The 12,664-nt window shown below is 41.2% G+C and overlaps 2 protein-coding genes across 2 annotated transcripts in view; one reads left to right on the forward strand and one right to left on the reverse strand.

The window, feature by feature from the left end:
- LOC308073623 (rho-related GTP-binding protein RhoE-like) overlaps positions 1-12,664 on the reverse strand; it is a 528,647-nt gene that overhangs the window by 35,204 nt on the left and 480,779 nt on the right. The window lies entirely within an intron of this gene.
- The window catches only part of kif5c (kinesin family member 5C), a gene marked incomplete at both ends in the record, with an annotated part of 106,541 nt that overhangs the window by 30,608 nt on the left and 63,269 nt on the right, over positions 1-12,664 (forward strand). Inside the window, 2 exons of the mRNA XM_080412269.1 lie at positions 1,131-1,279; positions 8,590-8,765. Coding sequence (XP_080268395.1) covers positions 1,131-1,279; positions 8,590-8,765 — 325 coding nt within the window. The remainder of the gene's footprint in view (positions 1-1,130; positions 1,280-8,589; positions 8,766-12,664) is intronic.

Raw genomic sequence — 12,664 nt, forward strand, 5'->3', positions numbered from 1 at the left:
TAGAGTCTGGAACTACACCTCCTGAATGCTATATGCGTATATTTTAATGCCATACTTTTGTGCTTTTACTCAAGTAACATTTTGAACACATGGCCTTTTACTTGTAACAGAGTATTTTTATATTGTGGTATTTTTATATCTGAGTACTTCTTCCACCACTGGGCGGTACTGTAGTGTGGATGCGTGTGTCAGTCATGGGCTGTGCATCATGTGACAGAGTGACAGGGTCGTCCATTTAGCGTGGAGCTGTGTGTCAGTATGGTGAATGGATGCTTGTGTGTGATTTATTACTACTGTAGGTGCTACATCATGACACGTCAGGTGAGTGGTGGGCTCCAGAGCAAACACACATTAAAGAGCTAATCACCTGACCCAGCTGTGACCTCCTCTGCCATAGTTTCCACTGGTGGAAAGTACATTTCGTCCCCTGTCGGCCTGTGGAAACCTCAGAGCTTGTAGATCTGCTACTTTTGATGATTTTGTGTGACGCTGTAGTATGATCAAGTAGGGCGTTAATTTACGAAAAAAACACAAACAGTTAGAATATGAAGATCGGAGGTTTCTGCCCAAGTACTGTACTTAATACAATTTTGAGGTTCTTTTACTTGGACAAAGCAAAAAAGAAAAGGTAGATCTTCCTTTTAAGGCTGTTAAGGCCATCCATTAGGGCTGTGAATCTTCTGCAACCTCCGATTCTTGGGGTCACGATTCCAATTTTTTTCAAAACAAACGATTCTCGATTCTCGATTCAAAACGATTCTTGATTAAAAAAAAAAATCCGATTTAAGATCGTTTCCCCCCCCCGATTCAGCCCAGAACTTGCCACTTCTCAAAAATGTCATCTTACAAAAATACCAAAAATAAATAAATTGAAAATGAGAATCGATTCTGAATCGTCCAACATGAGAATCACGATACGTATTCGAATCGATTTTTTCCCACACCCCTACCATCTATCCATCCTCCTATTCCTCCAAACACCCATTCATCCATCCATCCATCCATCCATCCATCCATCCATCCATCCATCCATCCATCCATCCATCCAAACAGCCTGTGATCAACAAAGATGATGATTGAACCATTCACCTGTCATGGTCTATAAATCTGCTCCTCCCTGCGCTCCGCAGGGCGAAGACCATCAAGAACACGGTGTCCGTGAACCTGGAGCTGACAGCGGAGGAGTGGAAGAAGAAATACGAGAAGGAGAAGGACAAGACGAGAACTCTGAAGATCATGATCCAGAAACTGGAGAATGAACTGAAGCGCTGGAGGAAAGGTAGGAGGAGAGAGAGAGAGAAAAGAGGAATTAAATACATTAAAGCAACTCACGTCAAAGGAATGGCGTGCTCAATACAAAGGCCAGTCTTGAGGTTAAATCCAGTGCAGATTCGTGTCGTGCATTGAGCTTGTACTGCCATGTTTGAAACATTTTGAACATTTATGCAAATCTTTGAATAGGCCATTTTATTTTTTTACTCAAATCTTTGCTTCTGGGGGTCCCTGGAACAAAGTATTTTAGAGATTGGGGTCCTCTGCCAAATACATATCACTTTGGGGGTCCTTGGCATGAAAAGAATTGAGAACTACTGGACTACATGATTCGGCATTCATGTGGGGGAACAAAAACAACAAACTGGAAACTCTACAATTCTAGAGTGGGCGTGGCCTAGACCGGATCCTACTGGTCAGTTTGGAATGAAAGACACAAAGGTTAAACCACATGAGCCCTAACAATAAGACTCAACAAACATGGCTTTGTGAGCTTGTAGATCTTCAATTGACGTGCAGAAGGATTTGGAGAGGCAGGGGCTGGAATTTCAAAAGGGCACCTATTGAATTTTTGTTGTTGAACAATTACCATACTTTTAGGCCCAAAAATCCGAAAAGGTATCATTGCGTGCTTAATGTCATCAAAGTTACGCACCCAACAAGCTTTGAACTGAGCAGATTGGAGCTTCCGTTCCAGAGATAATGGCCAAAACATCTTGCAAACGGCCACTTTCGCCGGTTTTCGATCGCCAATTTTCGATTGAGTTTTGGCCATTGTCGACCGTTTTTCTTTAATAACACAGGCTAGGAAGGTCGTACGGCGACGAACTAGATACCTGAGGAAAGTTAACTTTGAGCTGCATCCAGTATATCCACTGCCATTTTCCGTCGGCCTACCGTTAGGCCGCTAGGGGCAGTTGAAATAAAAAAAAGATGGGTAAAAGGGCAGGGGCTCAAGCCCCCTTTCATGTCCATGTGTGCACGTGCACGTGCATGTATATATATATATATATATATATATATATATATATATATATATATACACATGTATAGAGGTCTCTGAAGTGAACACCTCCCTCCCATGCATTCAAATGTTTTATTTGAAGCGTTCACATTTGAATCATGGTCTCAAATGTCTCATGAGATGTTTTACGGGGAGAAAAACATGATGGTACAGTAAGGGATTGGACCAGTGCGAGGGGAAAGAGAAGTGGCAGAGAGACAGATCACAAAGAAATATGCGAACGATAATAGAGCCCAGACAGGCAGAGAGAATGAACAGCAGCAATTATGGTGAGACGTGACTTGAATCCTCAGTGAGCTGGAGTCTGATCGGCATGTTGATGAGTACATTAGAGCTGTTTCTCGCCCCTCCCGTTTCTTTATGCGAGAACTTCTGGGAACTCAGATTACATTATAGAGCCAATTGTCTGGCAAATCCCTCCAGTCATATTTGGGGGTCCCCAAATGATTTTGGGGGGGTCCCCAGATTAGTAGCCTAATCCTTTAAGACCGGGAAAGCATCATTTGTGTCATTTTAAGATTTCTTTGGCTATTCAAAAATAGCAGATATACAAGCTCATAGCGCGCCACCGAGTGCCACGCTATTAGCTTGTAGATCTGCTATTTTTTTTTAATCGTGAAAATTTGTGCAAATCTTGGAATATATATTTTTTAAAGCGAACATTTGTAAAATATTTAGTTTTAGGGACCCCCCAGAAGCAAAGATTTCCAAAGTTCCAAATGTCTGCTTGGAAAAAATATTCAAATATTTACACAACTTTTCATGATTAAAAAAAATTTGCAGATCTACAAGCTCATAGCGCGGCACTCGGTGCCGCGCTATGGGCTTGTATATCTGCTTTTTTTGAATAGCTAAAGAAATCTAAAATGACAGAGATGCGTTCCCGAATTGAATGGGTTAATGTGCAATATTGTTTAATCACTCAACAGTAACCAAACCAACATACAGTATAAGTGCATACAGGGTATCTGCACATTTCTAAAGTGACAATTTAAGGTCTTTTAAGACATTTTTAATACTTGTAAAATGAAACAAAATAAGCTAATAATAAGACCATTACTACATCAAAAGTAACCAACAAACTATACTATGAAAAATTGTCAAACACTGGCCAAATTGTCAAATATGACCTAAGAAAGAGGCAGAAATGTATGCTTTTGCATGACGCTGTAGATGATGAAGTAGGGCATGAATTTACCATTTACCAAAAAACACAAAAAGTTAGAATATGGAGATAAGAGGTTTCTGCCCGACAGTGACGATATGATTTTGGGGGTCCTTGAAATGAAAACCTTTGAGGACCACTGATTTTTATAAGACCCCTTACTGCATTGTCAGGCACAGAAGCCTTTGAAGGAGGAATGTGGTACGTTTATCCACGTCTCATCTTCTCAGGGGATGTAATTTAACGACCTCATAAAACCAGGTACAATATTCTGTTATCATTACAGTCCCTCATGTTCTCTGCCTCTCTATGACATGATTGTTATAATGGAAGTCAAGAAGGGAAACGACACACATAGGCAGTTACACAAACATACTGTTCGTACACATGAAGTTCATGAACACATTATGTGTGCCTGAGCACACGACATGCGCTCACATACTGTAGCACTCATGGTAGCATAACCTTGGCTAACTATGATAAGATACAGAGAGACAGCTCTGAATCAGTGTTGCCAGGTCTGCTGCTTATTATAAGCGACTTTGGGCTTGTTTTTCTGTAAAGTCGCTTGTAAACATTGGTAGTTGCGCATTGCGTTTTTTTGGGGCTTGTTTCTAAAGTGTAGTTGCTTATTATTTGGGCTTGCTTCCAAATGTTTTTATTATTGTTTAAACCAGTAGTTCTAAAACATTTTCATGTCAAGGACCCCCAAATGTATATGTATTTGTTCACGTACCCCCCCCCCCCATCGGAAATCATATTTTGTGCCAGGGACCCCCATACCAGATTTGTATTGTTAAAATGTTTCAAAAATATTCCACATTTTGCAACGCGTTGTGAGTTTGTAGATCGGCTATTTTAAATAGCCGACCTATATATAGGTTTAAAGTGCTCATGTGGCCTATAGTCGTTTCTTTTGGGCTTGTTTTCATAGACCTGGTTGCTTATTTCTCTCACAAAATCTGGCAACACTGCTCTGTGTGTTTCCAAAGCCACTGACCCGTTCTTTTTTAACCACTTAAACCCTCTATTCTTAGTAGAGCAATGGACTTGAGTTGCATCTGTACTTGGACCGCTTTTTTCCCGTCTACACCCTAATCTCTTTGCCAAAAATAGCAGATCTACAAGCTCACAACGCGTCACATCGTGGCACGTTGTGAGCTTGTAGATCTGCTATTTTCACTACTTCTTAAACGTTTGTTTTATTTATTTATGGAAATTATTCGATTTAAAAAAAAATATTTATGAAATTTAGATTTTACTCGCAACCCATAGAAATGGGTACATGAGCCAAACAAGGGTCCCGACCCATTGTTTGGGAAACAGTGCTTTAGTTGATACAGCGGAGACAGACAGGACACACAGAGGCAGTAGGGATGACAGTGACATGATGCAGAAAATGGTCCGGCTGCAGCCGGGAAGCAGAGCGGATTGGCTTTCAGGCATTACTGTATTAGGGCATGTTAGGCCATAAGCACTGACCTAAAACTAAGGACATTTTCTCCATGATTTGAGTTAGTTTTAGTTTTGTAAAGCCTCGTTTTTATTTTTATTCCAGTTAATTAAAATGTTTTATTTTAGGTTCAGGGTTAGGTATTTTCTTTTCTATTCTAGTTTTAGTTAACAATAATGACAGCATTATGAGCAGCCAGCAAATTGCCATCTCAATGTAATATCCCAGACTGACCGGAATGATTTCTTTCCAAACAAAGAAATAATAATCTCATAATTTGCTCTGACTTCATCTCATGCGGTTCACAGAGACTTGAACTGGAGCAGAACGTCTGTGGACTGCGGTACAACATTCCATTGTCCAGGGATTAAAGTTCTCAGTCCCCACGACTGATTTCACTCATTTGGATTCCATAGAAGCCAGTATTTCTTCTTTGGAAGCATGTCGCGCACCAAAAAATAGCAGACCTACAAGCTCACAACACGTTGCAGTGCGACGTGTTGTGAGCTTGTAGATCGGCTATTTTCAGCTACTAGTTATTTTAAGATTTAAAGAGTATTTGAAGTGGTCGAACTAGCAATGGAATACATGTTTAGAAGCATCTTCCATAAACATGAATTGGTCTCAGAAATGTAATAAAAGCAAAGGTTTAATGCCTCAATCTGTGATTTCTTCAACTGGTTGTCTGTTATGTGGAACAGCAGCAACATAGGTTTAGAATGGTAATACCTGAACATCATCATTAAGTTTTCATGAGATTTTTTTGTTGTTGCTTTATTCCATGCACTGTTAGTGGTGGAAAAAGTACTCAAATTCTGTACTTAAGTACTGTAAAAGTATCAATAGTGCAATGTAGAAATACTCTGTTACAAGTATAAGTCTGGAATAAAACATTTACTTGAGTAAAAGTCCAAAAGTATTGGTATCAAAATGTACTTAAAGTACCTAAAGTAAAAGTACTCATTATGCAGAATGTCCCATTTCACAAGCTTTCAAATGTATGAAATGTATAATACTCCTTTGAAAATAGCAGATCTACAAGCTCACGATGCGTCGCATCGCGACGCATTGTGAGCTTGTAGATCGGCTATTTTCAAATGGCCGAAATGTGTATATAGGGGTGAAGTGGTTACTGTATGTTTTGTAATAATAATCAAATTCTACGTAACTAGTAACTAAATATTTCTATTAATATATATACTATTAATAATAATTGTAGTGGAGTAAAAGTACAATATGTGCCTCTGAGATGTAGTGGAGTAAAAGTAAAAGTACTGAAAATTGGAAATACTCCATTAACTCTTTGACTGCGGACGACGCGATAACGCGTCAAGTGCTACTTTGTCCAGTTGGCCGTCGACGCGTTCGACGCGCTGGACGCGCGTTCATTGTTTAATCTCTGATTGCGCTATGCTGCTTAATATTCAATGTTATTCTCGAGTTCCACTTACTTCATGGACATCTGCATCCGGTTTCATGACCTGGATTCCGTTTCCGGTTTTTGATTTTTTTCCCCAGTCATTTTCGTCCAAAATAGGTAAATAAACGTTTTTTCACACGGTATAACGGACAAACGGACAGGTTCTCTTCTATAATCTATGGTCTGGGTGACGATCAGTCATCGCCGTCGTGTATCACATCGTAATTTTGGCCGATCAAAACAATCTGGGACGACGTCACATCCGTTTTCATGTTTTTCCCTGTCTAATCTATCAAGAAGGGTGAGAGAGACCCAACGACCTGTGCTGCTCTCTAGTGGCGGATTTGTGCTGGGTCTTTAAATTATGTGTCTTCAAATTATTTTCATGAGAAAAATTCAAAATATAAAAATAAAAAAACACGAAAATTGCTGGCACTGGGGGAGTACTTTATGAAAATACTCTGGCAGTCAAAGAGTTAAAGTAAAAACACCTCAACATTGTACTTAGGTACAGTACTTGAGTAAATGTACTTAGTTACTTTACACCACTGGTTGTAGTAGAGGTTGAGAGAGATGGAAGAGAGAATGTGTCATCACACTCGCCACTATTGCTATGGATACCGATACCGTCTCATGGATGGATCAGTTGTTTGCTGTGTAGTCTCTCCTCCTCCTCCTCTCTGCTCACTCAGGAAGTGTGATAACACGTTCAGAAACAGAGCTGCAGCTTAGCGATGGCTATAAAGAGCCACCTCACACTCGGAAATGCCAGCGTGCCGTCTGGCATCTTACAATGCCCCTTTTTACTCTGCATGAGTAAACCGCACACTTCCACCATGCTCAACATGCAAAAAAGCAAGCAAGTGCATCCATCTGTGAATGCAGTACAGACGCACGCACGCACGCACGCACGCACGCACGCACGCACGCACGCACGCACGCACGCACGCACGCACGCACGCACGCACGCACGCACGCACGCACGCACGCACGCACGCACGCACACACACACACACACACACACACACACACGTGCGTGTTCAGCCACTGTTGATTCTTCTTCATTAAAGGGTAATTCAGACTGCTGCGACTTTTCTCCACAACGTTCTAATGCTTAAATCTATGCATCCTCGTACGCCGAAAACACGCTGTATGATGAAATATCAAACGGTTTAGGTTTAATCACCAGTGACTCTACTGCATATTATTTCTGATTTATGTCACATCAGTGTTAAGATCCACCAGTCAAAATTAATGTGTTGGCACGCAAATAAATCATGGCCCATCTGGTCGTCGTTTAAGTTGGCAGTGTGCCAGTGTAAAACTGAATTATGGTCCTGCTGCCTGATTTAGAAAGATCAGTGTAACCAAATTAAAGGTACAATTAAAACATAGGCAGTTAATTCAACGAGTCATTATGACATTAGATTTGCATTAGTTTGTGTTTTGCATATTACAGTACGTTGCCATAGCTGGTTTGATTCCCGGCCCCCGGCAACGTGCCGAAGTGTCCCTGAGCAAGAGACACTTAACCCCTAACTGCCCCCCAAATCATTTTGCTCGGGTCAATGCATACATTCAAGACAAGATGATACATAAATATACACCACAATTAAAACACCCAGCAACCGACAATAAAGATACAAAGTACTTCCATTTTATAAAAGGTATGCCTATCACCTAATTCTAAATTTAAAAGGGTTTGTAAAATAAAGCAATGTCCTCTCCGCACTCGTGGATGCCCATAATGTGTTTGTGTATGCTTTCATGTGTGTGTGCATGTATGTATGTCCTTGTAAGCTATTAGCACACCGAGTCCAGCTCAACCAGGCGCCTGCCTTCGTGCGTGGTTTAAAAAAAACACCCGTCTTTCCTGGCCAAATGGTTCCCATCCTGGCTCCATGTGTTGAAGGATTACGTGTGCACCTCGCCAGTCATGTACTGGGATGCTGTGCTCTAGGGGATGCCCAGACGCTGGCATGATGGCAGCCAGCGGGTACCAGGCTCCTCAGCTGTCAAATTATTCATAGCTCAGTGCAATATTTCTCCTGTTCCAGGGGGTCCCCGGCAAAATGTGTTAGTACGGCATCACAATCATTTTCACCATTTCAAAAATAGCAGATGTACAGTACAAGCTCACAGCGCGTCACTTCGTGCCGCGCTGCGAGCTTGTACATCTGCTATTTTTTAGCATTTTGTCGAGTGTCGAAGTTAATTCACATTATCATGTGTCTTCTGCCCTGTCTGCCCTGCAGGGGAGGCTGTTCCAGTGGAGGAGCAGCTGAGCAGCAAAGAGAAGAAGGCCGCTGGTGGCAGCGAGGCCACGCCCATCATCGAGGCCTTGGCCCCGCCCCCGGTGCCTCTGGCCAATGAGGAGAAGACCCAGTATGAGACGCTCATCACAGACCTCTACCAGCAGCTGGACGACAAGGTTTGTGTGTGTGTCACCTAGCAACGGGGTCTCCCTCTTTCTTTGGTGCTTCGCCCAGGTGGGCGTGGTTATATGCCTATCCCTAACCCTAATCCTAACCTTAACCTCACTGAAACTATGCCTAGACCTAACCTTGAAACCACGCCCACCTGGGCAAAACACCGGGAAAAGAGAGAGTCCTCACCTGCAAACAGCATGGAACACGGGCGGCTGGCGTAGCGGTCCGGGCACCTAGGCTGCTAATCCCGACGACCTTTTCTGCGCTTTTCTTCTCCCCAAGCTTTCAAGATTTTTCAAAAATGTTCAAAAATAGCAGATAATACAAGCTCACAGTGCGTCACAAGGTGATGCACTGTGAGCTTGTGTAACTTCAAATTTTTGAAGAGCCAACGCTAAAATCTAAAACAACACGGATACTTTCCCGGTTTGAATGGGTTAAGCCTTAAAATAATGGAGATTTTTAAAGCTAACAGAACTGATCGCTTGTGATGCTTTCATCTCAATTGTAAAGGACGTAGAGCATGAAAGTTTGGAAAATATCCATTGTTTTTAGTTTTAGGAGGCAAGGCAAGGAGTTTTATTTGTAGAGCACATTTCAACAACGAGGGAATTTATAATGTGATTTACACAGAACATCAAGCAAAGGAAACATAATTATACAATGACATTAGGATGCATAAAACAAAAGAAGTACAACATAACAGATACAGTTACAGTGCAGAAGAAAACTAACTAAATCAAAGGCAATGGCAAACAGAGAGGTCTTTACAGATGTGTTTTAAAAGAAATAAGAGTGTCAGCAGACCTGCAGTTCTCTGAGAGTTTGTTCCAGATATGTGGTGTATAAACTAAATACTGCTTCCCCACATTTATTTTTATGACGCGTTGTGAGCTTGTAGATCTGCTATTTTCAAAAGATTTTTTGACATTTTAGACAATGATAACTTGTGAAATCAAACGGGACGTTGTGCATAATGAGTACTTTTACTTTTGGAACGTAATTTTTGATGCCAATACTTTTGTACTTTTACTCAAGTAAACTTTGATTACCGGACTTTTACTTGTAACAGAGTGTTTCTGCATGGCAGTATTGATACTTTTACTTAATGAAAGGGCTGAAGTCCGATCTAAATTGCTCACAGAATGATGGATCCTGCAGTAATGTTACATTTAATTTCCATCTAGTAGCACGTTTTGGACAATTTTCAATTATGAATACACACAGATTGGCATGGTGATCTGATAAAGACATGTTGATAATGTCCGTCTTTTTAACACAGCGAAAAATATTAGCAGATATTAGTATATAGTCTATTCTTGAAAATGTTCTATGTCTATTTGAAAAGAAGGTGTATTGTTTTACACTTGGGTTATAATTTCTCCAAACAGTTTGTGTTTTGTAATGAAATCATCCAGTCTAACCAAGAATATCTTTTCTAATATTTTTGAGAGTTGTGGTAGCAGGGAAATGGGTCTGTAGTTTGTGAATTGCTGTTTATTTCCAGATTTGAAAATTGGAATTATCTTTGCTACTTTCATTGCATTTGGAAAGGTGCCAGTGTTTATTGATAAGTTACAAATATAAGTGAAAGGTTTGACTATGCTATCTATTCTTTTTTTGACCAGTGACATGCTGATGTCGTTACAGTCGGTCGATACCTGTTTTTGCATTTTGTCACCATTTCCATGACTTCCTGCTCCTCCACATCTTTCAAGTATATTGAACTTGGGTTACTATAGCCTAGGTCTAGATGTCGTCCACTGTTATCGGGTTGAGTTGTGATTTTGTTCTCGAGTGTTGACCCTATGTTAACAAAAAAGTCATTGAAACCATCAACAATGTCTGGCATGTTGTCTATTGTTTTTTCCTGGTTGATGAATTGCTTTGGGAAGCTTGGTTGAGATGTGCCTTTTCTTATAATCCCATTTAATCCCATTATGTTCCATAGTCCTTTCGTGTTGTTCTACACCCAGGAAGATGTTCTTGGAGGAGTTGAAGCCGGCGGCGTAGGGCGGGCGTAGGGCGGGCCGGTGGTTGATGTTCTCAATGGGACTCTGATTGAAACGCCCAATCTGTTATAGACAAACACACAAGGGGTTTCACATTACTCCTCACAGCTTGTTTACATACACTCTATTAACCACTTTCACCTTAGTGTGTCCCGATTTTGGGCATGTCAATGTGCAAGTAACTTAAGTACTAAACATTATTGGTATATTTATCGGTTATATTATCAATACAATCTTAGTATTTTGGCAATTATTTCGGGGCCCACTTGCCATTTCCTCTCGGCCAACATGTTGAGAACCACTGGTCTATAGTGCAAAACATAATGTATGCATAATGGATCCTACAGACCTGAAACATGTCCGTATTGCTGTTGGGTCTCTGGCACAAAGCGAAGTGGCGTTTCGTCCTGGCCTCGTCCCCGTTAGGCAGGAGGTCATTGTACCTGTGAAGAGAAGATGAAACAGTGGTGGGAACACTGTGGTTAATAAAGCAAGCTTGCTACAAGCTTCATTTCTGTTCAGATCTTTAAAACTGCAAGCAACACGTGGACAGTGCAGTAACATGTAGCTTCTTTTTTATAGAAATGCTTTACTCACAAGTTTATGCTATTTGTAACATTATTTGTTGTAATTAATCCACTAATGCCTTATCTAGTGTAGAGAGATGCTGTCTTTTACTTTTAATACATATATCACGGCGAAATAAAATAATCATTAGATCAACCTGGCCAGATTATGATGTACATAAATTATTTGTTTATTTCTAATGACGAGCGACATGGCCGCAGTGTGAACATGATCAATTTGATGAATATTGATACATTTACGTTTCATACCCCAGGACAATGAGCTCCCCATATTTGACTGGGCGTTTGATGGAGGCCAATGAGGAGGAGGTAGGTACTAGGTACTGCGACATGTTTGGTTCCTTCAGAGGGAGGGCGGTGCAGGGCTCTCCCGACATTTTTGATTCCTTCAGAGGGAGGGCGGTGCAGGGATTTCCCGACATTTTTGTTTCCTTTAGAGGGAGGGCGGTGCAGGGCTCTCCCGACATTTTTGGTTCCTTCAGAGCAGGGATGGGCAACTGGCGGCCCGCGGGCCGCATGCGGCCCGCACCGTCACTCAATGCGGCCCCAGGCCAAAATAAAAAAATAATAAAAAAAAATAAAAAGTTTTTTTTTTTTTTTTTTTTTCAAAAGATTTTTTTTAAATCACAAAGAAAAACAAAGTAATCTAAACATATCCGAAATGGTGAACTATTGCCTTCAGCTGTTCCAAACATGCAACTTTCCATGAACCATTTTAATTACAACAGTCCACCAGTAGAGCGCGCTCTCGTTTATTTTAATAGAAGCCTTATTAACTATAATTCTAGTGTTAATTTTTGTATATTTTTAAGCCAAGGTTACAGCAATACTCTGAAAGGCATACTCAGGAATGTGAAGTTTTGTTTAGCAGTACAGCTGTAGTAAGTTGATAGAAGCATTACTAAATGCTAAATAAAAACAGAGTTATAACAAATAATAATAGTTAATATCCCTTATTTATCACATATGTGACTAATATGGGCTTTTTGAGTAATGGGGTACTGGCGAGAGTGCCGATAAACAGGGGCGGGCTGGGACCAAAATTCAGCCCTGGCATTTTGGTCCGAACCGGCGCACCGCCCCCGGACCGTTTTGCCAACGGGGGGGGGGGGGGGGGGGGGGGGGATAAATAATGCGGCCCCCCAGAGTGATTGAGGAAATTTTGTGGCCCTCACCATCTACAAAGTTGCCCACCCCTGCTTCAGAGGGATAGGGATGGCGGTGCAGGGCTCTCCCGACATTTTTGATTCCTTTAGAGGGAGGGCGGTGCAGGGCTCTCCCGACATTTTTGATTCCTTTAGA

This window comes from Gymnoscopelus braueri (genome assembly GCF_963280865.1).
Source record: "Gymnoscopelus braueri genome assembly, chromosome: 18".
Taxonomy (NCBI): Eukaryota; Metazoa; Chordata; class Actinopteri; order Myctophiformes; family Myctophidae; genus Gymnoscopelus; species Gymnoscopelus braueri.